At 42.4% G+C, this 17359-nt stretch overlaps 1 protein-coding gene across 12 annotated transcripts in view; it reads left to right on the forward strand.

The window, feature by feature from the left end:
• The window catches only part of FOXP1 (forkhead box P1), a 383067-nt gene that overhangs the window by 304631 nt on the left and 61077 nt on the right, over positions 1–17359 (forward strand). For 11 of the 12 annotated variants that reach the window (XM_082060432.1, XM_082060427.1, XM_082060438.1 and 8 more), the window contains 4 exons: positions 2926–3063; positions 4117–4206; positions 9469–9628; positions 15809–16013. In XM_082060432.1, the coding sequence (XP_081916558.1) occupies positions 2926–3063; positions 4117–4206; positions 9469–9628; positions 15809–16013 (593 nt within the window). The remainder of the gene's footprint in view (positions 1–2925; positions 3064–4116; positions 4207–9468; positions 9629–15808; positions 16014–17359) is intronic. The other variant, XM_082060428.1, reaches the window with a different exon arrangement.

Genomic DNA, 17359 nt, shown 5'->3' on the forward strand with positions numbered 1-17359 from the left:
GGACCCATAAATATTAGAGAGCTGTAGTTAAGAACTTACATGACTGTTTTAAATACTATTGATTTAAACCACTGGCTAGATTTTATGAATCAAAGTGTAATTTCCAAGCTTTGGCTATATTTCTCACCGCTAAAGCACTCTCTCTTGTGTGCCTTTAGCAGCTTTCCAGACATTCAACACGGGATTAAATGATAGTAGTTACAATGATCAATAGGTTAAGACCGGTACAATCACTCTTACCGCTAATGACCTCGGTAGTAATGGGTAATAAAGTGTGGGCTATAATAGCCTATTGCTGGTGCTGGATGCCCTTTGATTCCCAGTATTACCAGGGACTAGCTACATGAAAAAGCTGGACGCTGGGAGTTAAGAGACTGGATATATAGGCCATCATTCTTAACTATTTAAAGTCCTCAAACTGTACATCTGCCCACGCGCTTGTCGTTTTTAATACGGTATTTTCTGCTTTATTTGAATTTGTTTGTAAAAGGTTTCTGTAAGTTGCTGTCGTGATGAGCTGAAGGACAATCTTTGGCGAAATGTGGCTGTTTGCCGTGTTTATAAACGGAAAGCAGGACCTTCTTTAGAGGCCCAGATGTGGTGTGAAAATGTGGTTTCAGATGGTAAAATGAAGCTGAACAAGTCAACGCAAACTCGTACTCCTAGGTGCCCCATATATATATAAAATATATACTTTTTTTGAAATTTCTGGTTGGGCGCTTCTGTTCTAGAAAAGAGTGTGCAGCTAGGAGATTCTTCACCAGTTTTCAAAGGCAGGGCAAAATCCTTAGATTTATCCCAAGATAAATGTGCAAAAAAGCCATGGAAGTCAATGGGAGTTGTCTCTGCATAGCTGGCGGCAGAATGCGGCCCTTCTTATTAATCACCGATGTGTAGGGTTTACAGCACCCCACCCTATTCCTGTCTGTATCCCTGCTTGTCGTCATAAATCTGACTGAAGAGTATTTGTGTTGTCTGTCTTCCAAGAAGGGCACAGAAAACATACTTAAACATGCTTCCTCTTCTGTTTGCTCAGTCCAACTTCAATGAAAGGTAGTACAAACCCGAGGGTAAAGTAAACTTCTCTGGGGATGAGAATAATGAAGGTGAGTCACGCTTCGGGGCAGAGATAGTGACGGCAGTATTTAATTAAATAATTCCATACTCCCAGAAAAGTTTTTAGAAGACCACGGATTAAGATATTCTGAATTACTGGGATTAACCACCCTGGTGACTCGGTGTCCTCGGAGCCGGTCCTGCGTGGCGAAGCGGTGGCCGGTGGCGTTCCCATAGGTGCGGGCAAGTGACGCCGGCCACTGGTTTCAGCGGCCACGACTGGCGTGTGACCTGTAATTAAATCTGCGTTTCCCTGCGTTCACACCGGCCTGGGCCACAGTGGGTACGTGGGACCTCGCCGTGTTGGCGTTGCTGGGGTGTCAGTGGTTTGCTCAGAGATGTTTTCAGGTCAGTGCCTGGCCCTGGCACACAACATGTACACAACAACACGGGGAGACGTGCCGTGTACGTGCGTCTGACCTTCAGGAACATTTTTAGTTCATCAAAATTAGTGATGCTGAGAAATCAGGACATCAGTGCATAATGACTGTGAAATTAGGAATGAGAGCTTGCTATGCAAATGACAGGACAAATCATGTGAAAAAGTCAAGATAAACTGCATATTAAGACATTATGTTACATAAAATTAATACTGCATTTCTCTCTTGCTTACTACTACATTGGAAGATTTTTTTTAAACTCCTTTATCTTCTGATCAGCTATTGTCTGCTGATTTTTTTAAAAAGTGGTGCACAGAAAAAGTGCTAAACATATTATTACCTTTTATTGTAATACATTAGATGACAGGAGATCCTTTTTAGCAAAGTATATCCTTTACTGCTTTTAGTTTTGTGCTGTCATGTATTTGATTTGAAACTATAGAAAAGTAAGGTGCTTAAATATTACTGTTAAAACTCATACGGGTTTTGTCTTTTCCTCTCTTGTTTTTTTTTCTTCCCTTTCTTTTCCTTTTTTGGGGTGGAGGGTAGAGGGTGGGTTTCTAGGGAAATAGTCTTCTTGCATTACTAGGACTGACAAAATGGTTCTCATGTAGTCTGCAAATTAAACACAAGTGCAGTGATTATTTTGAATAGCTAAATTACATTCTAGAAAGCTTGCAGAATTCATAGCATTGTCATTAGGTATCCGCTTGAATACAATTTGTGTAACCTTGGCCAAGACAGCCTGTCATTTTAATGTCAGTGTTTTATCTGAACAAGACATCATCCTTTCAGATACAGTGTACAGGTTCCTTGCAAAGATGCCCGTGCAGAAACGTGTTAACAGTTGCAAATATGAAATGCTATCAAGTTCATCACTGTAGCTGTTTGTCACTGAAATGTCATGGAAAGCGGCTTTTAATGGTATCTCACATAATATGAAAGAATTGAAGACATCTGTATGCTTGGTGAATATGGAATGGTAAAGACATCGTGGTAGGGCCTTTCTGCTAAAATTGCATGGGAGTCTAGTGCTGTTATTCACATCACTGAGCCTTCCTTCAATTTTCTTAAAAACCTGTCGTAATAGGGTCTAGATCCCATCAGCACAGGATTCTCGGCTGCTGGATTTCTGTACAGAAGGGAAGGGCTTTCTGGGAGGGAGAAGACCCAGTTGACAGTTTGTTGTAAAAATAAATAAATCTTAACAGGGTTTACCATATCGCTCGCTTTAAAGAATTCCCATCGCAATGATGTTTCGTGGAAGGGGAATGTAGTCACCAGGAAGACGTGGTCGGTACCTCTGCTGCGGTGGGCTGGGAGGACTCTCTCCTCCAGCACCCTCGGTGCCCGGCGCGGGGATGGTGGGTGTCACAGGAGGAGCTGTGGCCACGTGCTCTGACCTCCCTTTGCTCTCCTCTCACTGCAGGTTCCAGTGTCGGTGGCTATGATGACACCTCAAGTGATCACTCCCCAGCAAATGCAGCAGATCCTCCAGCAACAAGTGCTAACTCCCCAGCAACTCCAAGTCCTGCTCCAGCAGCAGCAGGCACTCATGCTTCAACAGGTAATTGTTTTCCTAACAGCTGCTCAGGTGGCCCCTGTAGATACTGGAGGGTTTCCTCCTCCTGAAATGTTCCCAGGGCAAGAAGCTGCCCACATCTCAGGTCTGTACCTTGGAGCAGCCGTGCTCTGAGATGAACTGACTGCTCTTTTGTTTTTAATTCTAGAAATAGCTACTGGAAACAAATCCAGGGAGCAGTGCTAGGAGTGTTTCCAAGATCAGCTAAATAATACAGATGCATATTTAAGTGTCAGGACTTCGGCAGATGTCCCTGTTTTGCTTTTGCCTGCATCCCCCAGAAGGCTTGGTGCGCCCTGACTAATTGGAATAAACAAGGTAGTAGGGCGATGCTTCCCATTTCAGACCTCGTTATGTCCATCTGGAACCATAAAGGACTATGGAAATGGTGGCAATAAAAGTGAAGAGGTTTGCAAGCTGATTTCAGCCAGCGTATGCTGTCAGTGTTTCTCACAGCCCATGGTCCTTTTCCAGCTGCACGCTGGCTGCCGATGAGCCCCGGGCTCCGTTATCGTAGGGTACGGCACAGCGGGGGCTCACGAATCCCGGGTGGGCGCCAGCGTCTGTCCCAGCCCAGGACCTCGTGTGCTCCCTCCTGCCTGCCCAGCGCACATCTGGGGAGCAGGGAGGAGGAGAGTATTTCCCAGGACGTCTATGCATGTATTGAACAACACTTAATACAGTCAAACCCTATCATTTAGAAAGCATGTGTGTTTCACAACAGAGATCCGCCAGGCTCTCTCAGCAAGGGCATTTTGGCTTTGTTGTTACAATCAAAGGTCATTCCTTGCCTTATTTTAATTAGTTTGTGTAGAAAATGGTATGTTTTTCATCAGTTCATTTTGGAGATTACTTTTCAAACGATAATGCCAAGAATAGTCAGTGTGCACTGAATTTATTGTCGAGTTTCAAACTAAAGGTCAGACCATTACAGATAAAAGGATGCTATTTTTCAAATCACAGTTTGTGTGTTACACCAAAAGGGACACTGAATTGGCTCTCCACTTTGTTACTTACCATCTTTCCTTTTCTTTGTAGCAGCAGCTTCAAGAGTTTTATAAGAAACAACAGGAACAGTTGCAGCTTCAACTTTTACAGCAACAACATGCTGGAAAACAGCCTAAAGAGGTACAGACAATACCCATTTTACTTTCAAACCGCAGATCCCTGGGGACTGTCTAGTGGCTATTAAACTGTCATTCATCTTATAAATGATTGCACAACTGAACTGACTCTATCGGGTCTCAGCTTTCAGATTTAGAGTTATTGTCCTGTTTTCGCCTGTATTTTCCTGTGCTTTCCATTTGCTTGCTGCCACATATTTTATAGCAGGGGACCATGCCTTGATGTTCGGTATGAGCACTGGAGCAAGCATCTAGACTTGTATCTTGGGAGAGTGCTTTTGGAAGTTAGTTATGTTGCAAAGGGGAGGGGGCAAGGCAGCAGGCCCAGACACGGTACTGTCCTCTAAACAGTGCAGAATGCTCAGAGACATTGAGTTTGGGCCGACAGGTTCCAACTGGAGAGGTTCTGGTTGTGTGTTCCTTGCAGCAGGAGCTTAGCAGGAGGAACTGTGCTGGAGCAGCATTGGTGGTGACACCAAGAAACGCGGTCTGAGAGGCAGAGGATGTGATGGCAGGAGACATCAGTGATGCCACAATGGTCCGTGCAGGAATGGGCCAGGCCAGGGTGGTTTCTGCCCGTCCTTTAAAGACACTTTCCTTTTAAAATACCTGTAACATCCTAAACTTTGTTGGTTTTGGTGTGCTTGAATTTAATTTTGCTGCAATTAGCATTTATTTTTAAGGTAGTGAGTTCACTCCTCTAGTCACAAGGAGTTTGAGACTTTCACGATTCATCCAACATCAGTGCTGGCTTGGGGAGATCCTAGAAAGCTGCCTCTTGGCACGAGGCGCTGCACGGTGTCCTGTGTGTCACTTTGCAAGTGGCGCTGCTCGAAGTACACACCAATTCCTCCCCCTCCGCCCCCTGTTGAATTTTCGGCAAATTGTGGCACCTCTGCCAAGTTTTCAACCCAGAGTGAATTTTTCCAGCTGAGTTATAAACCCCTGAAAATAGGGGGGTTTATAATGGAAACGCTGACACAACCTTAGCCATAGCGCGCTTACGGGTGCCTCTATAATAAAAAGGGAACAGATTAAAAAGTGTCTAAAATGTAAATCTAAAGGACTAACAGTAATTAAAATGGAAATGGCACAGGGAGGGAAGGCATGTAATTGTGAGATATCACTGTGCAGAATGCTCTCAGCTTTGTTTTGCTGGCTGTTTTTCTAATTCAGTAGGGCTTACTCATCAGTGGCAGTTCAATGCGCGTTAATGACTCTGGGATGCAGGCATCACTCTGGACAAAGAAATGATTATTGTGCGGTCAAAAGAAGTTCAAAGACAAGAAGGGAATTTCAGTTTTTTCCTTAGAGATCCACATTCAAGAGCATATAAATTAAGCCAAATGTTAAAAACCACAGTCTGAAAGCTGACTTCAAAGTCACAACTCTCTAATTAATGAACTGCGAGCTTCAGTTTGGACAAGTCGTGGTTTGATGCGCCCATAAATCAACATGACAGGTCTGTTTCACAGTCTCAGACAGCGCTTGTCATTGAGTCACATCAGATGTAAACACAGCAGAAAAAAGAGGGAATATGAAGGAGGTGCAATTGATCAACAGAATTGGTAAAAACCCACTTTTGAAACGCATTATGCATGATCACAGGAAATGGCGATAGCCTCAAGAGGCTTTCTCCTTCTGCTGTTGCTTTTTTGAATCAGATTTCTAACAGCCTTCAAAAGGGAGAATAAGAATTATGGAGCTTCTCCCCTGTGGCTGGCAGGCAATAACCCCCTGTTGTTATTTTGTGCTTCTTTCTTTTCAAAGGCGTCAAAATTTAGTTTTTTAAAGATCTTTAACTCTATATTTGAAGACAAACAATAAAGGGCTGCCACTGTCATTCTTATCAGTTACCAGGGATTGTATTTTTTCTTTCTGTTGCCACTTCTTATTAACCTCTTATTTGGTCTATTAGACATAGTTTTGAATGCAAGCCTGCATGCTGGGAGAACATGAAAGTTCAGATGAGCTCAGAGGGCAGATAAAGAAATTTGAAGGGGAAAGTTACACAGCAGAATGAACGATAAAAGTTAACTCTTCTAAATTGCTGTTGTCAGACAGGAGAGCATCTCAGACACAAAGATGAGGGCTTGGAGCTTAAAGAAAAAAATACTTTGTGTTAAAAAAGACGAGAAGGGAAGTTAGACAATGTGATGGCATTTCACTATCTAACACACTGATTTACTGTGGTCACACTTCTGATATTGCACTATCGAAAGCAACAATAAGAAAGGACTCCTTCCCGTTTCAAGAAGAGCATTTTAACACGAAAGCGTCTAAGAGAACAAGGGCCCCAAGTCTCTTCAGCTTTTTTAGGGTTTGGGGGGGTATTTTTGCTGGTGGTTTTAGTAAAGACCTGTTTCAGCGACGCGTTTCATCCTGCAGGTTTGGTCAGCCTCGTTTTTCCCGCCTTAAGGAGGTTATTCTTGCTAAATTAGCATGTGAGAGCAGTGGTGTCTTGTTATTTTTCTTTTTCCCCCCTCCCTCTCGTACTAAAAACTGACGGTGGGGTCACAAGGCGAGCGGTGCCGCGGTGGGGACCGGCGGCTGCCGTGCTAACGAGGGCCGAGTTTGTACCTTGACAGATGGAACAAGCGCGTTCGTGTACCGCATCCCCCAAGTCATTTCGTTAGTCCTATTGTACTGCTGTGGGAGAAGAGAAACACCACACATCTCCCTGCTGGTAAAAGGGATCCGACCCCCGAGCAGAACAGAGGGATCCCAGTAGGGTTGCTGGTGGGTTTTAGTGCATTGCTCGGTGCCGGGGTGAGGTCTTGCCCCCGTTCCCAGCACGGCCCGGGGTGCCCGAGCTGAGGGGGCTCTGGATCCGCAGGGGGGTCCCGCCTGTCCCCTGGCGCTGGAGGGAGCAGGTTGTTTTCCAAACGGGGCCGTTTGTCCTCTGGCAGTTGTGACAGTTTATGTTAGGCAGTAGGGAGTAGCCTAAGAAAGGAAAACAGACCTTTGACAGAAGCTTTAGGGAGGGGATCAAAAATGCAAGTTTTATCAGGATATTTCAGCATTTTAACACTGACTACTGACCTGACAACAGGACTGCACTGAGACCTTTTTTGTATGCATTCAATTGTGAGAAGTAAACAAACTGCCTTGTATCCTGTGTTTGGTAACTGGGTGGGGAGTGCAGTTTGGCAACGTGTCTTGCTTTCAAATTCTTTCTTGGACAATGGGCCTTGTATACTTTTATATCCTGGCTTTTCAAAGTAGAGAGTGTTCAAGAGCTTTTCTTAGGATAGCAGAGAGGACAACCAAACGGGCATCAGTCAATTTATTTAAAAAAGTGGGTTTTTTTAGGGAAAAAAACCTAACTTTGCACTCCCATAGCAAATAGGTAGAACAGCTTACTGTAATAACGTTTATTATATATATAAAGTATATATATATTTAGAAAATGAATATTTATAGAGGCAAACATTACTTTAATTCTTAATATAACTGTTGCTGGGGCTTGCTGTTATTGTTGCAAATAGTTGAGCAAGTGGATCTGTCTGAGCAAGCTATTGCAGAGAAATGAAAACTCTCCGAGTTTCAGAATAGCTAAACACCTATTTCTTTAACTGCGTTCTTGAGGTTCTAGATTTTATTTGGAAATAACAAGGTAAATTGTCTTTATAAACAAGATAAATGGATTGACTGTCAGTACAGTTGTGGGGTAGAGTTGGCTGCAGTGTGAAGGTTGGTGGGACATGGTGGTACAAGAAGTTGGGTGCCAAACCCCCGCTGGTGTCTGTCAGTCTGTCTCCTGCAGCTCTGCTGGATTTTTTTCCCTACTTGACACTAGCAGGGAATGGGGCCAGTGATCCCCTGGCTTGGTGTCAAGGAAGGGCGACAAAGAGCTTGGGATCTGGCTGGGGTTTGTTTGTGGAAGTGTGTAGTTCTCTAAGAGTTAATTTTCTTTCCGTAATTGTTAGCCATAACGTGTATAAGACCTCCACCTTGATATGATTCCTAGCAGATTAGGGATATTAGATAATTTCCTTCTATTTATTGTACTACTGCACTGTATTATCTTTCTATCACTCAGATAATTACTAAGGAAATCTACATTAATTTTTTTTGGCTAGCACAAGGAACTGCTAAACACTGGCATGATGTATTGATGTTTTACACAACAAAAGTTTTCCTCCTGTCATTGTACAATAAATAAAAAGATATTTATCAAAATGCAAAGCCTTTCATGGATTTTAAAGAACAAAGCAAATAAAATACAAGATGAGCATGGAAGCAAAACCTAGAGGCTTCCTTAACTGAACAAAATTAAGGACTCTGAAGCCTGGAGTACTGTACATATTAAACACTCACATTCAAGTAAGATGTTGTTTGCTAAATTATGAATGTGTGTAATTAAAATCTAGTGGCTGTTTCTATGAAAGATTTACAATGTTATTTCATCGTTTGTCATGGCTAATTAACAATATTAGATGAAGTTTTTCTTTTTCAAAGGTCTGATTTTTTCTCATTTATTTATGTCAGAAGTGATAAACAGAGTAGTTAAAAGCTTCTCCGGGTACAGTAGTGAGAAAAGCAACATGTTCTTTTACACCTCAAAGGTTCAGGGTTCACATCCCTGTGGAGTAAAGCAACTCCATCTTCTTTCTAGTGAGAATAATTAAAATTTTCAAAGTGCAGAAGTAGCAGCCTTAAATATAGCACAGAATGATTCTGAACATAACAGAAAGTATTGTGGGGCTTGATGGATGAATAAGAGTAAGTGTAAAATACCATAAATTAAGCCAGTCATATTGTCTTAATAGTTGAGACAACCCTTGCATGAGCAAACAGAGCACAGTGCTGGATTGTTTTTCATTACATCTAAGTGTGATGTGATGATGTGGTGTGAGTCTCAAGTTATACATATTCTTTGCCTCAAAGAATTACCCAGGGCCTTAAGAGCTGCCTGCAGCATTTGCTTTACCCACCACTGAAATGCAGCCACTTCTGGGGTAAAGCACGACCATGTGGACCAAGGAGCACTGCATACGTTTTTAACTGGGACGGCAGGAGGGATTTAGGCAGGATGAAAGTAACCGCTGGAGGTGGGAATCGACCGCAGCCCCGTGGGCAGCTCCAGAACCTCGGCCTTCCTTGGGGCCTTTCATATGGGTGGTGGACTCGCTCGCTTGCCTTGATACTGGGTGACTGCAGTCAAAAGTTGACGTGTGTTGAGACAAGGAGCCCTGTAAATCCTCTGTTAATGCTTTGCTCTCTATTGACAAACGTGTATTTTTATTTTTTTCTTCTTTTGCAGCCCCAGCAACAGCAGGTGGCTACACAGCAGTTGGCCTTTCAGCAGCAACTCTTACAGATGCAGCAGTTGCAACAGCAGCACCTCCTGTCTTTGCAGCGTCAGGGGCTGCTAACAATCCAGCCTGGCCAGCCTACTCTGCCTTTGCAACCCCTTGCACAAGGTAGGTGAGGGGTTTGGGAGCTGCCAGCTGTCTGGCAAAGTGATAGCATGCATGCACACACACACACAATTGTCACTCAGGGAGAGGAAGAGAGATCTCATAGGCTCATAAAGCAATAAGCAAAGAAAAATCCTGACAGGTGGGGTGGGCATTATAAAGATATTTTTTGAGAAGGGCAACGCTGAGATCGCGGACCGCTCTGGCTAGCGGGAGGCAGGTGGTTTGGAGTTGGGATTCAATTTGCGCAGCTATAGCCAGTCTGGCGGCCTCAAAGCTGCTGGTTGTACTAATCTGGGCTTGAAATCCTTCACAGGAGGCATCTTAATCGATTCTTGGTGCTGGGTTCATGGCTGAGAGTAGTGTGAGAGCAGCTTTTCCTTTTTTAAATGTGTTATTTGGGCCCTTTCTGGTTCCAGCCCGGCGAGGAGCCAGGCGCAGAGGAGCTCTGATCCGCACGCTGCCAAACTGTAGAGATTTGATTGCCCTTTGCTGCAGCTGAGAGGGAGAGGTGGCAGCGTCTCCTCTCCATGCCTGTTTGCACGACCTGCATTTCACTGCCTGTGTACATCACAGCTTCATTACTCCTTCCACACTGAGGCAAATTGGGATTAACTCCGTTTAATTTTAATGGTGTTATTGACAATTAGATCCTCCTACATCTTTATTTAGTCTTACACGCTGCAAGAAGTTACTGCTTTGCTGAAATCCCTATTTTTTTTTTTAAGATATTGATACATCGAAAGCAATAACTTCAAATCACAATACTTTCGACAGGGATTATAACATGAGGGTTTTATTCTCTCTTTTCCGCCTTGGTCTGAATATTTCTATATATTTTTTTAAACCGGGTTTGTCTGCAAGCCTTGGGACATTTTAACAGACTTTCCTGAGCTCTGGCTGCTGTGATTGAGACAGACTGTTCGAAGTTGGCATGGCTGAGGGAAGATCAGGTCTTTCAACCATGCTGCTGGTATTTCTGAATAATCATGCCTTTTCCTTCCCTTGCCCTGTAATAAATTTAAACATCCACCTCAACAACTTGAGTCAGCTTAGGTTGAATGATTTGGGCTCTTCAAAGCAGCCTTAGGGCTGCTACTAGTTGCCAAACCATATAATGAATTTACATTTAGCTCTATTCAGTTAAATGGTGGGGGACAAGAGAAAATTGCTTGTGTTCTTCACCCTCCCTTTTTGTGTGTACATAGCTGCAAAAAGGAGAGCGAGGTTTCTGGTGAATATTAACTTATGTGGATAAAAGGATACAAGGCTGAGGAGCGGCATCTGCTTTGCTCTGCAGCTGGTGTGGTTTATTTAGGCTTATTTTCGTGAGGCTCACAAAGGTATTTGAGCTCCTGTCTTGAGAGCGTAAGCTTTTGGAGGCCTGACACCTCTCTCCACAAGAGTCAGTTTAGCTTTCCAGCATCTCAAAGCTGGACACCTGGTCTAGATTAGTCTGGTGTGTGAGTTGGGGGCTGATGAGCAGCAAGGTGGGGCCTGGCTGGGAGCTGCAGGATCGGGCCTGGGCTGGTGGCTGGTGGGTCGCCCTCAGTGCTCAGTGTGATGGGGAGAAGGCGTGAAACGAGTCCAGAATGAAGGGCATGTAGACAAAATGCCATTCATACTTGAAAAACGTTGTCACGTACGTTAATTAAGCTTCAGATTTATTGTTGGAAGCATCCCAGGCTGTTCCCACACACCCACCAGGCTGAAGCTTCAACCTTTCTAATTTTTCCCACAGCTCCTATACTATTAAGTTGGCTCGGTAAGGTTCATTGTATAGTACATCAGTTAAGCTGTCCAAAGGAGGGCAATTGGGCAGTGACAAGACACGCTCATGTGTAATGTGAAAGAAATGAATGTGGTGATGCATGAAGTGTAATCTGTGCGGTAACACATCGGAGACACCAGTAGGTAATTCAGCCGTCATGGCATTGATTGATATGGTTAGCAGGGTAGTGTAACTATTAGTGCTCGCAAAGAAGCGTATTTAGAACCTAAGGGGTGCTGACTTGCACACCGAAGACAACATAAACATGAGCAGAAAGTGCTGGTTCTTGCAGGGAAATGAGCTGCGAGCGTTGGGGGCGGCTGGAGCCGGGAGGAAAGAGAAACTTGAGAATTCAGGCAGGTTGCAGTACAGCACGATATTTTATTTCTTTTTATCAGAGAGACGATGGCTTAAAACTGATGTCATTATGAGGTTTAAATCAACTTTCTGCTTGCTTGAACATGGTCACCTGGGTATGAAGGTACAAGGACACAAAGAGGTTGAGCAACTCTGTTTGTCTTTGAGCCGGTGATACCTGGGGTTGGGAAATTGAGTTCCGTGAGCAGTAATCTGTCAACTGTCCCCACAACATACATTTTTTAAACCTGTGCCTACATTTTCTTTCATAATGAAGGGGACTAGTTGTCCTGAAAAATGTAATGAAGAGCCAGGGCTATAGTTTAAAATAATTGGTAATGTACACTTCTTATTTAAAAAAAAAAATACATACATCATGCCCTTTTGTTTTCAGAACAGTCTGCAAGACTGAGACAAATACTGGAAATGTGTGTATTAAAAAAATAAGATCCCTCTAGTAAGTGTAGCTATGAATTTGGTTAAAAGCATTTTGCTTTTATTCTTAAGTATCTGTAATAGTAATAAATGTTTCTAAGGAGAGAATGCCACTTCATAAGTGATTTTTTTGTTATGTTTTCAGAACTAATACATTGTTTAAAGCTGTATTTCAGTTTCATTTTAGTTTTTAGTGCTTACCTATTGTCTTACACAAAACAGCACATCCTTTAATGTTATATTTGTGTAATCTTTTCTGCTTTGTATTTAGACACATCTATAATCTAGATTTTACATCTGTACCTAGTAGCAATTTAAAAATAAACCACATTTCAGCAGTGTTCTGAGCTGTGAGAGCTGGATCTTTAGTATCTGCAAAATGAAACTGCAAATCACACTTCAGATCACCAGCGAGTGAAAATAATAGGACTGAGACATCTGGGTGCCCGATTGCTCCCGCAGATTTGGCAGTTTCAGGTCTAAATCCCGTTACCGGTAGGTACAAAGTTGCAGCACCAGCAGTAGCGATCTCTGGTAATTGCAGCGCAGTTCTGGGAACCTGACTTAAAATTTAGCTCTCGCTGTTAAAATGAAACTGTTAAATGGTAAATTACATAATTTATTGTGAGCGTTCGTGGATCTTGCTTTTACCATTTGTTCTATTATTTTATTTAACCATTTTGCGAGATGAATAATGAGCATACCTTTCAGCTGCCCAGTTTGACGGGCTAGTTAGAAATTCTCTCCAGAATTATTCTAAAAGAACTAAATTTGGAGAAGGAGGAGCAAGACTCTTCTCTTTTTTTTTTTTTAAATCATATTAATCAAATGATGTCAAGGATGTGGTCATTTTTAAGTGATGGGTTGTGTGCAGATGTGTATGACATCACATTTAACTCTTTAACGTCACCCAGGCTGAAATCCTCCTTATTATCTCCAGTATTATTTTCCCCCGGGTGTTTTTTCTTTTTCTTTCAATACACGATATAGTTGTTGTTGGTGCTAATGAGTCACACTCATAAAGGAAGTTAAACCAAACCCCTTGACTTCTGGAGGATCTACAGCAAGGTGTAAATATTATGTGTATGTATATTTTAAGGGCTGTGACGCTTGCAAGCTTTTCCTTGGGATAAAGTGTTAGTAGATCCAGAAGTGACCTGGAGGAGAAGGGAAGGGGAGAGTAGAAAGGGGGACAGGGAGAGGAGAGGGGGGAAGCTAGCTTGGTTCTAATTAAAAACCTGCAGAAATCCAGATGGGGGTGGTGGGTAAAAAGTAACACAACAAAAAGCCAGTTATTCTTTCCTTATTTGCTTATTCTGGAAAATAAAAATAGGTGTCTGCTCATACGGTCTCATATCAATATGTTATCATCAACAGACAAGTCTATTCACTATTGTTTCAATTGAGTAAACAGTGGTGTAAGGGTCAGCCCCGCTCACAGGTAATTGTGTGTGTGCAGACAGTCCTGTCAAGCGTGTTCGCTAAAAATACATCCCACACTGTCACTTCGCAAGGTGTTTGAAAATAATAGCCCCAATCCAGGAAAACAGGACGCAGGCTTGTGTACTGACCTTTTTCTTTGTTTAATTTGCTCAGAGGTTTAATTTCAGGGGACAGGTAATAATTGAATATGTCTAATAACTAAATGCTCATTTGGGACAAAATCCATCAAAATATAATTGGCATTTGGGTCTGATGAAAGGAGAATGACGTGGCTTTAGAGATGCGGATGCGTCCTAAGAATATCTGATCACTTAATGTATAAATTGAAGCCTCTCTCATAATATATATTAATTGCAGATACTTAAGGATTTTAGCATTTTTTTGTAGTGAACCGTTACCAGAGACCAACTGTTTTTGTTAATGCTACTCTCAGAAAGGCGGGGAAGGTTATTGGTCTGTCGTGCAATAATTTACTCCTCTTTGATATGCAAACGATCCACGGTGAATATAAAAAAATCCTATCAGACTCATTTCACAGTTCTTAACCACTTAGATTCTCTGGAGTCTATCGCCTCATTAGACCAGTGCTCTCCAAAGCTAGCATAATTAAAATCTTTAACAGTTTAGCAAAGTAAAGATGTTTGGCTGATCACGTTGAGATGATTATCTATCCATTGTATTCTAAATGACAAAAATAAATTAAATTTAGACCTTGGCATTTTTTATTATGTGTTTCAAATGAATATAATGCATACTGCCTTTTTTTTTTATTTTATTTTATTTCAGTACCCCAGGTTTGGTGAGATACGTGCCTGTGAGAGCTGCTGCTGTGCACTCAGAAAATGGCAGGTTTCCTTAGGACAGCTCCAGCGCTACAATACACTGAAACAATGAACAGCCATCCAAACGATGGTCTGGAAGCGCAGTGATGAGAAACCTCTTTAAAAACACACAGACGCTGGCTTTTATGATATATTCCCCCCCCCCCCCCCCCCGAATATTTAAGTGATGCAGCTCTCCTGCTAATGTTTTCCCATGGCCTCCTCTGAAGGAGCACTGAAATCGTCTTCAGTGAGAGAAGCTTGACTTGTTTGATCATGTCACAAACATGAGCTGTATCCAAAGCATGATCTCAGCGTGAGCCCGTGTCACGCTGACGCGCGGCTCCACTTTGGCCCACGGGACGTTGCAAAGTTTTCACTTGCCTTATTTATTGCATGCGACGTCCTGAGCTTGGTGTCCATTTTTGGCACAACTAAAAATACATACATTTTATTATTATTATTTCTTGAAGCTTATTTTATGTTTTCGTTTTACTTTCGAATGGCTCATTAGCATCGATCTAAGAAATGACAGTAATAATAGTGTTACTTGTATAGAAAGTTACACAGTTTTTCAGTAGACACATCCATCAATTAAGTGAGCAGTTCGAGAAACCAAAATTAATGAGAAAGATAGGTGTGTTAATTAAATAATCATAGTATAATCAATTTGACTGTTAAAATTTGAAAATCATTTCAGGAAGACAATATGAATTCATAATTTATGTCTAAAAGTGATTAATAAAAACTGTATTTAATAACAAAGCTATTTGTCATCATTTAAAACTTAAGCACAAAATTAGTCATATTGTGGTTCGTGTTGTCATAACAATAAAGCTGAGTATTTTTTTATTCCTAAGACCTTCCTTTCTTTTAAAAACAAGTTAGAAAGTATTCACTTTCCTTGAAATAAAAAATAAAAGAAATAGTATATTTTTTGAAGAAAAATAGAATTTCTCCAGCTGACTGCAGAGTAGCCCGTGGGCACCTTTGCTGTCAGCCTTGGGGTGATTTCTGCCTGAGTGGGGACTCTGGAAATGGGCCCTCTGTAATTTTAATTACAAAAAATAATTAATGTGGAGTTTGGGGTGGGGAGGTGTGTTGTGTGGACCCCCTGCCCCACACCTTGTATTTTGCATTACATAGGTATTGCAGATGTTGCACCAGAACATTTAGCAGAGACCTGCAGTGTTCAGTATTAGCCTTCAGTTATTAATAAAAAAATACATGCACAAAAACACACACACACAGAGAACTAACACTAGGCTTTGTTTACTGACTCTTTGATTTAATTACTGTTTGAAGACGGCCGAATTAGCTGTTAATTGATTTAATTATCCAATTTGTTTGTTTCAGGCATGATTCCAACAGAACTGCAGCAGCTCTGGAAGGAAGTGACAGGCTCGCACACGGCGGAGGAGGCAGCCAGCAACAACCACAGCAGCCTGGACCTGTCCACCACCTGCGTCTCCTCCTCCGCGCCATCTAAGACCTCCTTAATCATCAACCCGCACGCCTCAACTAACGGACAGCTATCGGTCCACACTCCTAAACGGGAGAGGTAGGTGCCGGTGGGGTTTCCACCCCCGAGCATCTCCGAACAACGTGCCGAAGCGATGGCGGAGTCGTTGGGAGCGGTGGCCAACAGCCTTGGCCTCGGTTTTGTCCTCCACGTCTTGCTCTGTCTGATTTTGATGTGGTTGAATAGAGTCACCACTGGGCAAAATATGCTCCTTTTGTTCAGATCTTTATGGCTTGTTAATTGGATCAATGTGGGCACAATTAGCTAATTAGAAGTGCATTGGATAAGTGTATTGGGGGAACTGTGGAGAGCGTAAGCTGGGGTTTTTTTGAGTTCTGCATCCCGGGTGGTGTTACTCTGGATGTGCTTTGGCTTTACAGGCTGGAGGTAAAGAAAAAAATCTGTTGGTCAGTACAGGCTGTTTTACTACCCCTGTTTTCTGTCAAATTTCATTGCCCCATCTCATCTAACACATTTGCCTTTTTTATTTTTAATCTGTATTTACCTGCTTTCACAAGACAGAATAGGCTTGAGTTCACCAGGTTTTTCTAAAACAAAGTGATTTTTTTTTAAGCGCTGATAAAATTAGCTAACTGGTGTTGTTTGGCTTTTAAATATGTGAGTTAATTTATACTTACTAGGCTCGCATTGTTAAAAAGAAATGGCTTAAATCAGGGGTTGTCTGTTGATGTGCTTCTCAGCGCGGGCTCTGCTTTATTCCACAGGATGCTTTATTGCAGGTTTGTTTCTTTACACCCCCAGATTTCACTGAGGCGTGTCTAACAACATAACTTTTGCTTACGGTGAGATAGACGGTCCCAGGAGCTCGGGCCGTGGGTGCTGGTGCCTGCTGCATCCTCGGAGGAGGAAGAACAGGAGGAGGAGGAGGAGGATTAGGGTCTCCAGGAGCAAGCGAGCAGCCCGGGCCCACCGGGGAGGGCAGCGCTGCTTTGCTTCTTTGCATTCAGGAGAGTCCCTTTGCCCATCTAGAAATGTTACAGCAGACGCTAGCGAAAGCTGGATTTTATGGAAACTGATGGCTTTGTCTTTCCGTCCTCCTTTCATTCATTAGAAAGAGGATAATGGAATTTTTAAGCCATAGAGTTTATATGTCTGGTGGTCTGAAAGTAGATTGATAAGGAAGCTATATAAATACCTCTTATGTCTTTCTAATATTAAGAAAATAGAGCTGTTGGGAATAGATAGATTTTTAAAGGAGAGCACACCCACTGTTGAAAGAACTGCTGTGTGTGTAAGGCATCATTTTATATCCGTTGCAAGGACATGTGAGTGAATATCAGCACATACATTTATAATGCACGTAAGTGTCAAGGATGTGGTTTTCATAAAGACTTACATGGGATACTAAAAACAATTTTATGTTT

The sequence above is a fragment of the Streptopelia decaocto genome, assembly GCF_964273445.1.
Source record: "Streptopelia decaocto genome assembly, chromosome: 8".
Lineage (NCBI taxonomy): Eukaryota > Metazoa > Chordata > Aves > Columbiformes > Columbidae > Streptopelia > Streptopelia decaocto.